Below are 16,150 nucleotides of genomic sequence, written 5' to 3'. Positions count from 1 at the left end.
CTAAGGAAGATTCAATAACATTTGGTGAAGATTTCCCACAGCTTTCCCTATTTACTGAAGCTCCATGCTGAGTGGATTGAACAGTATGTTGGAAGAACTTTGTCAGCTTTTATTAAAAGTTTGATCAGCTAGTCATATTATGACAGACTCTTCCTTCAGAGATACTGAATAAGAAGCCAATTCGGGCGGAGCCTGAAAATATGTCACCGTCATGCTCAGTTCCATCATTTCAAGAAGAAAATAACATTCAACGACAAAGAACAAGTGCAGAAAATTGGGATTCACACTCTTTTAATGGCAGTTACGTCTGTGTAGACTCAATAGGGCAAAGGGCCTTTTCTGTACTGTATGAATCTATGAATCTGTGATTACTGGGACCTGACCTCTCGGTGATGCCAGTTTATGTGACTAGCAGTGCTGTTTAAGAAGCTTTGCATGTGTCTATTGAAGAAGTGGCAGATGTTCACGTGCATTGGTTTCACAAAGTGCTCATAATGATTTTTCAATCAATGGCAAACTGACAAGATTGTTCAAGATTGTTCAATACAGGAAACTCTGCACATGCAAAAAAGTTCTTCAGCAAAACATAAGTATATTCATTTCTCAGACTTCTGTCCGAGTCCAGAAAATGCTTCATTTTTATTTACTATTCCAGACATTCTGTCAGACATTGCAAATGTTATTGCTGAAGTTCATCTCACATCATCTTTCCATCCAGAATTCTTTGCAGCAGAACGGACATAGTCTTGCCAGATCTGACTGGAAATCTCCCAGTGAAGGCAGCATTGTTTGAAAAGGTTTTTATTGACTAGTTGCAGTCTTGTTAGTCTTTTGAAGAAATTAATATTTTCTCTATAGTCATTCTAACGATTCATTCTCTATTTGCTTTAATCTTGAGAATACAGTGCGAAACAACCTCAGATGTTGCTTATGCTACTGAACAGGGCATCTCTCCATTCCTCTTCAATGTTGCAACTTCACCATTCAACCATCCTTCATTGTCAGATCTTCTCTTGAATGGCAGATATTACAAAAGAAATAAGATTAACTGGTGTTAATTTCACCCTCTTGTTGAACACCTGTTTATCTTGATGCTGATATGTCAGCCTACTGGTGATCAATCCTGCCCATGAGATTGACTTTGAGATGATGTTAGTAATCCTGCTCCTTTTGTTTCAGCTGCTGAACATATGGTTCCAGGCCAGCCTTCAGACAACTGCAGTCCTGCTCAATTTTGCAAGACCAGTCTCTCCCAATCACTTATTCTTTCCAGTATACTTCCACCTCTCATTGCCTCTCCTGTTCTGTGCCCAATCTCCTGACTTGCTACCTTCACTGCCTCCTTCATTCACCAACTTTCCTGTATTCATTTGATCCAGTGAATCCTTGCAGTTGTACATTAATACCATCAGTGAAATTGCATCCAATTGTGCCTCAGAAACAAATATTTTCACCCATAGTCACTTAGAAACCACTCACTGGCCAGCACCAAGTCCACCAATCTTCAAATAAAGGCTCCTTTTATTCACCAATCCTGCTTCCTGAGCTCTCTTACTGCACTATCTCACTTACTGCAACACCAAAGGATTGCGCTGCCTGTTCATGTAGCCTGTTCATGTTGGCTGCATCAAGTGAGTTCAAGCACAAGTGGAAATCCAGTCACGAATGGTGTCACAGTCTCAAAAGGCATTACAGAATCATAGAGTCATAGAGTTGGACAGCATAGAAACAGACCCTTCAGTCCAACTTGTCCATGCTTACAGATAACTTAAATCAATCTAGTCCCATTTACCAGCATTTGGCCCATATCCCTCTAAACTGTTCCTATTCATGTATTCATCCAGATGCCTTTTTAATGTTGTAATTGTGCCAGTCTCCACCATTTCCTCTGGCAGCTCATTCTAAACATGCACCACCCCCCAAGTGAAAAGGTTGCCCCTTAGATCCATTTTAAATATTTCCCCTCTCACCTTAAATCAATGCCCTCGAGCCTTGGGCTGCCCTACCCTGGGAAATGTACTCTCCAGTCATTTTAATGATTCATTCTTTTTTTTACTTGAGAATACAGTGCAAACACCTCAGGAAGTTATTATACATCCTATCCACCAGCCTAATGAATTTACAAACCTCTATAAGATCACACTCAGCCTCCAAAGCTCCGTAGCAACATCCTTATAAATCCTTTCTGATCCCTTTCAAGTTTAACAACATCTTTCCTATAGCATCTTTGTTCAGGAACACTCCCAGGACCATTATGCATACAATTCTTGCCATGATTTGCCTTACCAAAATGTAACATCTCACATTTATCTAAATTAAACTCCATCCTCAGCCCATTGGTCCATGTGATCAAGTTCCCAATTAATTCTGAGATAACCTTCTTAGCAGTCCAATACACCACCAATTTTGGTGTCATCTGCAAACTTGCTAACTTGTATTCACATTCAAATATTTTCTATAAATGATGAAAAGCAGAAGGGGCACACTGCTGGTCACAGGCCGCCAGTCCAAATAGCAACCTTCCACCACCATCCTCTGTCTTCTACCTTCAAGCCAATTTTATATCCAAATGGCTAGCTCTCCTGGGTTCCATATGATCTAATGTTGCTAATCAGTTTACCATGCAGAACCTTCCCAAATGCCTAGCTGAAGTCCATATAGACAATGTCCACCGCTCTGCTTTTGTCAATCCTCTTTGTCACTTCCTCAAAAAACTCAATCATCAATTGGTGTTATATCAAAGTATTCTCAACATGCCACTGTTAATCATTAAGTATGTAGTACTTGTTGAACTTATTTGTACATGTACAAGTACACAGCTGGTGAGGTGGGAATGTGGGAACTGTGCTGTTAGATGATGGACAGTATATTGATGAGATGGGGCCAAGGACAGATCCTTGGTGAAAGCCAAAAGTAGTGGTATAGGAACTGGAAGAGAAACCATTGCAAGTTATTCTCTCAAGTAATTCAATAGTAAAGAACAGAACCCGGTGAGAACAGTCCCACCCAGCTGGATGACAGAGAGAAAAATATTGGAGGAGAGTTTGTTTTCAAATGATTTGGGTTTTGCTAGCTAGACTAGCATTTATTGTCCATCCCTAGTTGTCCCGGAGGAGATGGCACTGAGCCTGAACCACTGCAACTCATGCGCAGTAGGACACCCACAATGCTGTTAGGGATGGATCTTGAGACTTATTTCCAAATCAGAATAGTAGTGGCTTGGAGGAAAATTTGCAGGCGGAGGTGTTTCCATGTATCTGCTGCCTTTACTGTTTTAAATAGTAGAGGTTCCAAGCTTGGAAGTTGCTATTGAAGGAGTCTTGGTGAGTTGCTGCAGACGCACTGCTGCTACTGTGCATTAATAGTGGAGCGGGTGAAGAGTGGATGGGGTGACAATCAGGTGGTCTGCTTTGTCGATGGTCTGCTTTGTCCTGGATGGTGTCAAGCTTCTTGAGTGTTGTTGGAGCTACAATGATCCAAACAAGTAGGGATTGCTCCATCACAGTCCTGAATTGTGCCGTGGACAGTGTGAGAAAGCATTGGAGAGATAGGAAGTAAGTTATTCATAGCAGAATTCCTAGCCTCTGATCTGCTGTTGTAGCCAAACTGCAGTTCTGTGGCTAGTCCAGTTCAGTTTCTGGTCAAAAGTAACCCAACAATGTAGATGCTGTGGGATTCAACCATGTTAATGTTATCACCTAATATGATCTGAAGGAATACCTGAGGTCGAATGGAATGAGGGAACTGATGATGGAAATATTAATTAAGGTTAAATTGGGTTTGAATTGGTTCTTTAAACCTGGATAGATAGTGAACAGTGGTGTGTGACTTTTAGAAAGTGTGGTTAATTGAAAGAGCAAGTCTTAGTCATAGAGTTGTTACAGACTGGCCCACCATGTCAGTGCTGGTCATCTCATATCTATCTATTCTAATCATATTTCTAGCACTTAACTCATAGCCTTGCATGCTATGGCATTTCAATTGCTTATCTAAAATGTTCTTAATTATCCTCAGGTACTATCCTTTCAGGTAGATACCCACAACACTCTGGATTTTTTCCCCCCTCAGATCTCCTTTAAAATCACCTGCTTCTTACCTTAAACTCTGTCTGCTTGTTATTGATGCTTCAACTAGTAGTTAGATTACCTGGAGATGGTCATTGCTTGGCACTTGCGTGGTGTGAATGTTACTTGCCATTTGCCCAACCCTGGATATTGTTCAGGTCTTGCTACATTTGAACATGGACTGCTTCAATATCTGAGGTGTCATGAATGATGCTGAACATTATTCAATCATTGGCAAAGGTCCTCACTTCCTACTTTATGATGGGCTTCATTAATGAAGCAGCTGAAGACAACTGGGTGAAAGCACTTAAATTCTAAACTCAGGGATGAGTTACTGAAACTCTGCTGATATACTCAAGGCAATGAGGTAATTGCTGGGAGCTGCAGACTTAGTTCCCTGTGTCAGAGAGTTAAGATCAACACATTTCTCTATAACCAAAACAAGCCTGAGGGCCAGACAATAACTCTACTCAATAGCTACTCACTATGGTTGGACTTCATAGGTTCTGCATTTAATATTGATGGTAAGAAGAACACACACAAAGTGTATCAATGAATAGAACATGTAGTAAAATAACTACAACTTAATTATATTGAAGTGTTCCAAAAAACATTCTTTATTAGTGAGCTAGATTTATTATCTATTTCCTTCATTTTATCGCATTTCAATTCCTTTATTCAGTGGCTCTTCATGAGATTTTCTTGCCGGCTTATTGACCCTTAATAAAACAGAGAAATTGAAATCAGTGAAAGTAGATCCAGGAATTCAAACAAGAGCAAATTCAACAAACTCATGTTTCCAAGATGGATCTTCCCATTCAGGGGAGAACCTCGACTTCCCAGGCCAAGGAAAAACCAGAGGCCTAAGAGAGAGGAAACAACATAGAGACCCAGGGGTTAGCACCTGATACACACCCCATCCAATCAAGGCAAAACTCAACACTGCTAGTGTGAACCCCTAAAATTTACTGAATTCCATTTTTTGTAGATTGCACAGGATTTTGGCATATTGTTTCTGGTTCACAAGAGCTATGTTGTGTTAAATCTCATGGTTAGTATGCCTTTAAGAGACATGCTGATGATCACATCACTGTATCATTGCATGTGAACTGAAGATATAAAGATCCATCTTAACTCGGATCACTTGAAGCACAACATTTGACTGGAAGCATGCTGTCCCTTGTAAGATAATAGCTTAATATTAGCGCAGACACTTTGTGCCTGAGGAATGCGTTGTCTGACATAATAGGTAGTTGTAATAAATATCTCATGGATTCTTCAATACCATGATATACCAAGAAGCCTAGATTCTTGTGTTGCAGGAGAAACATAAGCGTGATCACATTAAGTCATACATCCTCTCTCACCAAGCTCTCACCACCCTCATCTCAGGATATCAGCATATCTCTCCTTTTTTCTTCCTTTGTGTGTTTATCTAAATACAGCTAAATTAATCACCTCAACCACTTCTTCCAATATTGAGTTCCACATTCTGACCACTGTCTAGGTAAAGATATTTTTCCTGAATTTTCTGTTGGGTTTACTGTTATTCTCCTTATATTTATAGTCAGTAACTCTGAAAATATCCGTGTCCCAAACATCAAATCAATTTATCATTTCCAAGATCTTTATCATTTTTTACCTCTCGGTTTTTTCTTCACTAAACAAAAGGCGCTACTTTATTCTGTCTTTGCTGATTTTTATAATCATTCAGTGCTAGAATTATCATGATAAATCTTTGTTGCACATTCTCCAAAGCTCTTCACTCTTTTCATAAAAGGAAACTCATAACAGACCGGTTAACTGAGCTCTGAGTATGGTCAAGGTTCGATATAGGTTAACTATGCCGTACAATTTTGCACAATGAAAATAACTAAAATAACTCCACAGAGGCCACCCCCCCCGCCAACCCTCCTCACTACCCCTTCAAGCCGGGTTCTTTTTTTTTGCACCTCCTCCTGGAGCGTTTTATCACTGGGTCACTTTCCTACAACTCTGCTTCTGATTCAGGTGAGGAACTAACAGTAGCTTGTCTCTTGCTCCCAGAGCATCTCTGAAGAAATTCATTCTCTTCTTCAGCCAGTAAAGGAGTCAAAGTGGTCACATCTGCCATGTCCATACCAGATTCTGAAGTATCTTCAACACTTGATGGACAGGGACAACCCTATGGGTTCTGGAATACTCAAGGAGCCACACACAATTTGCTCCTGCATCATTTGTGAGTTTACAGCTCTCATATCATCCATGTGCTCATTCAGAACTGCCTGAACTTTATATGTCACAGGACCTGATCTTGCTTCGTCCATGCCTCTGACTCATGCAGGGCCATTCCTGTGGTTCTTACGCCAACCTTCGTCCCCTTGGATTTAAACTGTCTCTCTCGCTTAGCAGAGTCTTCTGTCCAGTGTTGGCCTTCCTATTGCCGTTTCACTCTCCCTCCAAGTCCAGGAGCTGCTGGCAGTAACCTGGTGCAGATTCTTCTCCCCAGTACCAACTCTGCTGGAGTTATCCCTGTAGTTGCATGAGGGGTGGTCCGATAATCAAATAGGAACCGGCCAATTTAATATCTAGTGAAGGTTTTGGCTGTTTCTTTGAGCTCGCCTTCAAAATTTGAACTGCTCTTACTGCCAGACCATTGGATAATGGATGGTATGGAGTTGTTCTTCTCTGATGCATATCATTCAACTTCAGGAAATACTCAAATTCCCTTTTGGCAAACGATGGCCTGTTACCTGTGACTACCACTTCCAAGAATCTGTCTGTTGCAAAAGATGGATGCAGTTTTTTTTATCATCATCCTCGTGTTTGACAAATGAACTCTGCATGTCCAGCCACTTTGAGTGAGTATCCACAATGATTAAGAACATTGAGACCATGAAAGGATCGGCATAGTTGATTTATATCTATAAGTCCAGGTTTAGCCAGCCATTCCCACGAATTGGGGAGCTGCTGGCAGTAATTTTTGTCTTTGTTGGCACACTGGGCACTGCCCAACCAACACAACTATGTCTACATTCCACTCTTGTTACCATTGAAATAACTCCACAGAGGCCATTATCCCATCACCCTTTATTTGTGGAGAATCCAGCTCCCTCAGGAGCTGGAGTTAAGTAATCTAATCTGCCTTGCCGATTAGTACGTGAGTCAGGTTTGAGGCCTGAATCCATGGTTATGGGCCATTTCCTGGGATATGTTCTAATTGATAGCATTGGTGAGCTAAGGAGGACCTGTGTACACATTCAGTGAAGTTACTTGCCTTTGTGGCAGGCCCAAGCTCTGGGTTTTTGTGCAGCTGCAGTTAATGCTGGCTGTCTCAGAGAAAATCAAGTTCACATGAAGACTTCAAATTAGCCGCTTATTACACTTGCAAAAGACATAAAAACTTGTATGCCATCAGGATAAGCAATGCTTCTTTTCTATCCTCTCTCAGATTGAACTTTCCAACTCTCCAACAGTCATATTATAGATCCTGAAAAATGTGGGTCTAGTCTGTGATTCTGCAATAGTGCTGGGATGAATATCAATATCAAGTACACTCTTCATTACTAACTTTGAAAACAAGTGTGTGATGCTAAACCAGAGGCATAAATTGCATTATGTCCCCCTTTGGCACATTGTGAGTAAGAGGGGTCCTTCTTGAGTGCCCAGATGGAGATTAACTGCTACCTAATTGTTTGTCATTGAAGTAGGTTTCAGAAACCTGCTCCTCTTGCTTTAGATTCCTAATATATTCCTATTATCAAATTACATCTTTAATATTACTCCTGTTTGTCCATGAGAGAGTAAAATATCCAAACCTTTTCTTCCTCTGTGTGAAAAACACTGCAAGTGCAACAGCAAGAGTGAGCAGGACGGCACATCCCATTCCCAGTCCCACCGCTAGACCTGTGAGACAGAAACACACCAGGCCCGGATTAGTTCATCAGCTATAAACGAGCCTCCCTTACTGTGGTTCATAGCAAGAGCCACCAGGCCTCTCACTCACCTCCCAAGGGTGTAGCCACCACTCACTGCCTGTCCCTACTCATTAATCAGATGTACCTGTGTGCCCCAGCTTCCCCAACTATTTCCCACTTGCTGGATCATTTTTCATGATAATTGATCAGATATATTTTCTAATGATCACCCCCTCCTCCCACCTCCCCAACCCCACCCCTAGCCCCTACTTACCTTTCACCCAAATCAACCCCATCACCTAGCAGCTGAAGCAGGCCACTCACATAGTTCCACAGGGACCACAATATTTCCCCTGCAACTCAACCAGGACGTTGACAAGTTGGTAGTGTGAGCAGATAGGTGACATATGAGTTTCAATGCAGAGAAGTTTGAGGTGATACATTTTGATAGGAACAACATTGAAAGACAATGCAAAATTGAGGTGCAATTCCAAGGTGGGTACAGGAGCAGAGGGATCTGGGTGTATATTAGATTATTTACAGTGTACACAGATTATTAAAAGTGGCAGCACAGTACAGAGAGTAGTTAGTAAAGCATGCAGTGTCCTTGGCTTTATTAATAGCAGGATAAAGTACAAGAACAAAGAGATGATGATCTTAGCTAGAGTACTGTGTACTGATGTAGGCACCATATTAAAGGAAGGATGTGAAAAGATTGGAGAGACAGCAGAAGTAGTTTGCAAGCAAAGTTCCAGGGACGATAAACTTTGGCTTTAGTTTGAGGTTAGATTGTAGCAGATGGAACAGCTCTCCTTGGAGTGGAGAAAACTAAGAGGAGATCTGATAGAGGTTTTCAAAATCAAGAGTAGGCTGGACAGGGTAGATAGAGAGAAACCATTCCTACTTGTAAAAGGAATAAGAATGAAATGACATACCAATATGTAGTTTTAAAGTGATTTGCAAAAGAAGCAAGGGTGCTATGTGAAATAAATAGATAGTGAGTAGTTAGGTGACAGAATGCATTACCTGGAAATGTGTGGAGGCAAATTCAACTCAAGCATTCGGGAAGGCATTGTGTGATAATCTGGATAAAAATAATGTGCAAGGATATTGGGGAGAAAGCAGGAGATTAACACCAGGTCATTACACTCACTTAATGATCTGGTGCAGGCATAATGGGTCTAGTGGCCTCTTGTGCTGGAATACTGACTATAATTCTGTGAAGTGAGTGCCATTTCTGCCCATGGACGTGAATGTCTGTCATCTGTTCAAGTATGAAAGGTTCCTGTCTTCCTTCAACTTTGCCTGCACGAAACTAATGCCCTCGAGCTCTCAAAGACCAGCATCCAGGAACCAATCCTTTTCCCTCTTTCATTCTGAGGATGTGGAACATTTCCCACTGGCATCCCAATCGAGACCAGACTTGGGTCTTACTATCTCGGTGTAACTGAATGTCACAGCCACAGGATCAGTGAGACATCAAAGCTGTAGAAGTATCTGATACTGGCTTGCTGCACAATTCTACTGATTGTACTCATCCTCTTATTACCTACCTGGCCCCTCAGGATCACAGTTGGCTGGTTTGCAATGCTGAAAGAAGTTAACAGCAAGGGTTCAATTCCCAAGCCAGGAAAGCTCACCATGACAGCCTAGTCTTCTCAATCGTCTATACCCTTGCTCTATATATTTTTGCCACGTCTCTGATATCATCTATTCTCTTGCTCTTTATCATCTATGCATTGCTCTACATTCTCTATACCTGCGTTCTATATCTTCTACACATCTGCTGTACATCCTTAAACTCTTGCAATGCATCCTCTATACCTTTGTTCTACAACGTCTATATCATCAGTCTAATATCTGCTATTTTATATCCTTTACATCCTTGCTCTTATGTCCTCACACCTCTGCACTTATATCCACTATATCACTGCTGTATGCCTACACTCCACACCCCTATATACTCCTGCTCTATCACACCCATATCATTGCTCTCATATTCATTATATCTCTGCTCTATACCCAACTCTGTGTCCATACACCCGCTCTTATATCCTCTATACCCTCACTTTATATCCTCTATGTCCCCACGCTAAATCCTCTTTACCCTTGCTCTTTATTCAGTGTACCCTTTCCCTATAGTGTCATAGCACAGCAGGTCAGGCAGCATCCAGGGAACAGGAGATTCGACGTTTCAGGCACAGGCCCTTCTTCAGTCATTCCTGAAGAAGGGCCTGTGCCCGAAACGTCGAATCTCCTGTTCCCTGGATGCTGCCTGACCTGCTGTGCTGTTCCAGCAATAAAGTTTCAACTTTGATCTCCAGCATCTGCAGACCTCACTTTCTCCTCTATAGTGTCATAGTGTACTTTTGAGTGGCAAAATGTATCAGTTTTAGACATTATATTATTAATTAAATTAAATCTACTTTTAGTGGGATAAAGTGTTCCCTAGTTTCTTTCCTGAAAGATCACTTTAAGGAATACTACAACTGTAGGTTCAGTATCCCAGACTTTGTCACCAGCAGATAACATTTCTTCCTACACCTTTTGAAGCTATCGTTTTATTACAGTGCTTCAGAGAAAGCAGTTGTCCTCTCCCTGGAGTGGCTCAAAAGCAAGCTTCCGATAATCTTGGGGGCACAATCCTCTTTATATTCTTAGTATCTCGACCTAAAAGCCTGAAGTGCAAGTATGTATTCTTCAGATGCTCCCCAAAATAGAAGCAACAAACAATGACTGTAATTAAACCCAGAAACAAATGTATCCAAGTGAGGCTAAGCTGTCATTTCAAACGAACCTTCATCCACTTCCGATTCGTCTTCATCTTCAACAGGTGGTCCTCCTGTCAAAAGAGCATCCAAACAGCCAATTAAAGACACACTCAACACTCTTGCTGCTCACAGTGACTCCATGTCTGTATATTGAGTAGCTTTGAACCTTGTTTCACAAAACCGTCTTTCTCTAATGTCACCTGCAAATTGGAGGTATTCCTGAATGACGTATAAAGGGGTGATTTTGGAGTCTCACACTTTCTGCTAAAATTTCTGCTCCAAGCAGTTCCTTGCCCAAGGGCCCAGAAATGTGTTCCCGATATTTAATTGCAACCCAGTGGGCAGTGTTAACAATTAAAGGAGAATTGTAGAACAGTTATAATGGGAGATTTCAATCACCCAAACACAGACTGGGATAGCAGTGCATTAAAGGGCAGAGTAGGGAAAGAGTTCTAGAGTTTGTTAAGAAAACTTTTCATCAGTAGTCTGATTCCTGTTAGAATGCTCTAACATATTATTATTTGGGAACTTGGAGGAAAAGTACATTGTAGTTTCTGTTCTGTGAAGGCCTGATTCTTTCAAAGTTCAGAAATTCAAATTTTGAAGTGTGTGTTAAAAACAGCACTTCCAATAAGTCATGTGAGTATAGCTAAACCTGGGGATATGACTTGAGTTTTATCCAGAGAGAGATAGAGAGAGAAAGGAGGGGTGCAGTGACAGAAGTACATTTGCAGGTTTATTCAGAGAGAATAGGCCCTTTCACAGGAACAGCAGTAAACCATCAAGCTTCCATGCCATACAATACAATCGTGGCTGACTGGGCACTTCATTGGTTTTAACCAACCCATTGCCACATGTCTGCACACCAGTAATCAAAAATCTACCTTAAGCATTCTCAAAGACAGAGCTTCCAAAGTTTTTGATACAGAATTCCAAAGGTTCATAACCAATTGGTTAAAAATGAATGCTCCTCATTCTCCTCCCCAACTAAGTATATCAGCCTTATTTGAAATTGTGCTCCTGGTTCTAGACTCCCTACTCGGGTAAAGATGTTACCTGCATCCACTTTGTCTATTCCTTTAAATATTTAATAAGTTTCCCTGGGATCACCTCTCATCAGTCAAAGCCCTAGGGAATAGAGACCCAGTTTGCCCAATCTTCCTTCATAGGAAAGTTCCACAATCCTGGAACAAGTCTGGAGAATTTTGTTGCACTTCCTCCATGGCATTAATATCGAAGGCAGTCTACCCAAACTCTTAGACAATGGAAGCAAAACTTAGCTACTCTTGGACTCAAATCATCTTGCACTAAAGGCTGACATTTCATTAGCCTTCCTAATAACTTGTTGCACCTGCCTGGTAACTTCAGTGATAATTGACAAGAACAGAGTTTAGGTTAGAGTGGTGTTGGAAAAGCACAGCAGGTCAGGCAGCATCCGAGGAGCAGGAAAATCGACGTTTCGGGCAAAAGTCCTTTTTTCAGGAATAGAGGCAGGAAGCCTCCAGGGTGGAGAGATAAATAGGGGGTGGGGGGTGGGGTGGGGAGGGGGAGAAAGTAGCATAGCATACAATAGGTGAATGGGGGTGGGGATGAAGGTGATAGGTCAGAGAGGAGGGTGGGGGAAGGTAGCAAAGAGTACAATGGGTGAATGGGGGGGGTGGGGATGAAGGTGGTATGTCAGAGAGGAGGGTGGAGTGGATAGGTGGAAAGCAAGATAGGCAGGTAGGACAGGTCATGAGGGCGGTGCTGAGCTGGAAGGCTGGAGCTGAGGTGAGGCAGGGGAAAGGGAAATGGGGAAACTGATGAAATCCACATTGATGCCCTGGGGTTGAAATGTTCCGAGGCGGAAGATGAGGCGCTCTTCCTCCAGGCGTCGGGTGGTGAAGGAGTAGATTAGATTACATTACAGTGTGGAAACAGGCCTTTCGGCCCAACAAGTCCACACCGACCCGCTGAAGCGCAACCCACCCATACCCCTACATTTACCCCTTACCTAACACTATGGGCAATTTTGCATGGCCAATTCACCTGACCTGCACATCTTTGGACTGTGGGAGGAAACCGGAGCACCCGGAAGAAACCCACGCAGACACGGGGAGGACATGCAAACTCCACACAGTCAGTCGCCTGAGGCGGGAATTGAACCCGGGTGTAGCGGTGGAGGAGGCCCAGGACCTGCATGTCCTCAGCAGAGTGGGAGGGGGAGTTGAAATGTTGGGCCACAGGGCGGTGTGGTTGATTGGTGTGGGTGTCCCAGAGATGTTCCCTAAAGCAGTCTCCTCTACAGTGGGGACACTGGACGCCTCCTAGCAGAGTGCTTTAGGGAATATCTATATTCTGTCCATTGTTTAAAAAAAGGTTGAAAAAAAGTTTGATGCTGAGTTATTTTAATACTATAGTCATAGAGTCATAGAGATGTACAGCATGGAACAAGAGTTGGGATGTTGTGGCTGTACAGGACATTGGTTAGGCCACTGTTGGAATATTGCATGCAATTCTGGTCTTCCTATTGGAAGTATGTTGTGAAACCTGAAAGGGCTCAGAAAAGATTTACAAGGATGTTGCTAGAGTTGGAGGATTTGAGCTATAGGGAGAGGTTGAATAGACTGGGGCTATTTTCCCTGGAATGTCGGAGGCTGAGGGATGAACTTAGAGAGGTTGACAAAATCATGAGGGGCATGGATTAGGTAATAGACAAGGTCTTTTTCCTGGGGTGCGGGGAGTCCAGAATTAGAGGGCATAGGTGTAGGGTGAAAGGGGAAAGATATAAAAGAGACTTAAAGGGCAACCTTTTCACGCAGAGGTGGTACGTGTATGGAATGAGCTGCCAGAGGAAGTGGTGAAGGCTAGTACAATTGCAACATTTAAAAGATGTCTGGATGGATACATGAATAGGAAGGGTTTGGAGGGATATGGGCCGGGCGCTGGCAGGTGAGACTAGATTGGGGCGAGTTATCTACTTCCTTTCATTGTTGAAAAACTTTTATAGCTTTGTAAATGCAATGTGTAAATGTAAGGGTTATCTGTAGAGTCTGTAATAAGTGATTTTTAATGATGTTTATAATAATAAGAACTAGCTTTATTGAAGCTTTCTTTCTTCCAAGAGATGAATTGCATTTTTAAATACATCCTTTTTTCTATGTAAACCAGCAATTTATGAATATTGTAATGTCTGGGAACAGGGATGCTCAGTGTTTGCTCAATTCATCAGGTCAAACATTTGCTACATTCAATCTTGCCTATTAAAAGGGGCAGGGATTGTTGTGCAGCTTCTAATAGGTCACTCAGAACAACTCAAGAGTTGTTGTACTGTCTGTTTTCAGTCACTTCAGAGGGAGACAGTCAGAGAAGAGGGTCTCTTTCTTTGAGCTGCTAATCAGTCAGGTATTAAAGAGGTGGGAAAAGAGGCATCACTCCAAAAATGTGCAGCTGTAGCATGGTCTAAGCAATTAAGACTCAGGAAACATTCTGAGAGACAGTAGGTACTGCTAAATGTTGGGGTTAGGATTCTGGAAAAGCCCTGAGTGCTGTAGGTATCAGAGTGACTCTATGTTGTTAATCGTTCAGTGTATTTGAGAGTGAGTGAAGGAGGCACAAAGCAACATTTGTTTCTGCAGCTGTTAAACTTTCATGCTAAAACGAACCTGGATGCATTAGTAGTATGGTGGCTGTGACAAAGTCGGAATTGAAATCCCTTGAGAAGTTTTAATGAAGTCTGATGACCCATAGAGTTGTCACTAATGTCTTGTGAGGGGTGGAGTGGTGGGAAATGATGCTGAGAAATCCATTTACCACATTTATAATTTGATGTAAACCATGGGATATTTGAGATGGAAATGTGTTGCTGGAAAAGCGCAGCAGGTCAGGCAGCATCTAGGGAACAGGAGAATCGACGTTTCGGGATTCCTGAAGAAGGGCTAATGCCCGAAACGTCGATTCTCCTGTTCCCTAGATGCTGCCTGACCTGCTGCGCTTTTCCAGCAACACATTTCCATCTCTGATCTCCAGCATCTGCAGACCTCACTTTCTCCCCATGGGATATTTGACCACAGCTTGTCTCTTACCTGTATTTACTTCAAGTTAGTGATGAATATTAAAATATGAATTGACTGGGAGGTAGATTGCATTCCCTTTCTAACTTTGCATTGAGAAATTTACAATTATTTGTTAAAATTATGGAATCTTGTGGCTTTATTCCTTTAGTAAGTCCCTAGGATCATTCATTTTGTCTAGTTTTAAATAAGCTCATGGTCCAAGTGAAATAGTAATATAACATTGGCAATCCGGTTCAGGCTTATATCAAGGGCTAGGGCGCAGAAAGTGGAGGGGTGGCACTAGGTGAATTGCTCCTTCAGGGAGCCAGCACAGACACAATGGGAAGCATGGCCTCCTTCTAGCTGTACCTATTCTCTGATCCCATGATTCCATTGTGTTCAAAGTTTGTGCGAAGATTTGTAGCTCGGGTGCTCGTTGCTGTGGTTCTGTTCGCCGAGCTGGAAATTTTTGTTGCAAACGTTTCGTCCCCTGTCTAGGTGACATCCTCAGTGCTTGGGAGCCTCCTGTGAAGCGCTTCTGTGGTGTTTCCTCCGGCATTTATAGTGGCCTGTCCCTGCCGCTTCCGGTTGTCAGTTTCAGCTGTCCGCTGTAGTGGCCGGTATATTGGGTCCAGGTCGATGTGTTTGTTGATGGAGTTTGTGGATGAGTGACATGCTTCTAGGAATTTCCTGGCTGTTCTTTGTTTGGCTTGCCCTATAATGGTAGTGTTGTCCCAGTCGAATTCATGTTGCTTGACGTCTGCGTGTGTGGCTACTAAGGATAGCTGGTCATGGCGTTTCGTGGCTAGTTGATGTTCATGGATGCGGATCGTTAGCTGTCTTCCTGTTTGTCCTATATAGTGTTTGTCCTATAGAGCAAAACTAATGTAGTGTACAAAATCCCATGCAAGGACTGCACAAAACACTATATAGGACAAACAGGAAGACAGCTAACGATCCGCATCCACGAACATCAACTAGCCACGAAACGACATGACCAACTATCCCTAGTAGCCACACACGCAGACGACAAGCAACATGAATTTGACTGGGACAACACTACCATTATAGGGCAAGCGAAACAAAGAACAGCCAGGGAATTCCTAGAAGAATGTCACTCATCCACAAACTCCATCAACAAACACATTGACCTGGACCCAATATACCGGCCACTACAGCGGACAGCTGAAACTGACAACCGGAAGCGGCAGGGACAGGCCACTATAAATGCCGGAGGAAACACCACAGAAGCGTTTCACAGGAGGCTCCCAAGCACTGAGGATGTCACCTAGACAGGGGACGAAACGTTTGCAACAAAAATTTCCAGCTCGGCGAACAGAACCGCAACATTCCATTGTGTTTTTACCCAAACCTGAAAATAAAAA

At 42.5% G+C, this 16,150-nt stretch overlaps 1 protein-coding gene across 1 annotated transcript in view; it reads right to left on the bottom strand.

Annotated features, from left to right (window-relative positions):
* Window positions 1–4,623: 4,623 nt before the first annotated feature.
* LOC122542643 (BPTI/Kunitz domain-containing protein) overlaps window positions 4,624–16,150 on the bottom strand; it is a 46,224-nt gene continuing 34,697 nt past the window's right edge. Inside the window, exons 4-6 of the mRNA XM_043680639.2 lie at window positions 10,758–10,802; window positions 7,862–7,949; window positions 4,624–4,783 (exon numbers count right to left, since the gene is read on the bottom strand). Coding sequence (XP_043536574.1) covers window positions 4,720–4,783; window positions 7,862–7,949; window positions 10,758–10,802 — 197 coding nt within the window. The 3' untranslated portion in view covers window positions 4,624–4,719. The remainder of the gene's footprint in view (window positions 4,784–7,861; window positions 7,950–10,757; window positions 10,803–16,150) is intronic.

The sequence above is a fragment of the Chiloscyllium plagiosum genome, unplaced genomic scaffold (assembly GCF_037043375.1).
Source record: "Chiloscyllium plagiosum isolate Xiang-an unplaced genomic scaffold, Cpla_swu_hap1 HiC_scaffold_42, whole genome shotgun sequence".
Taxonomy (NCBI): Eukaryota; Metazoa; Chordata; class Chondrichthyes; order Orectolobiformes; family Hemiscylliidae; genus Chiloscyllium; species Chiloscyllium plagiosum.
This window is presented reverse-complemented; position numbering and strand designations above follow the sequence as displayed.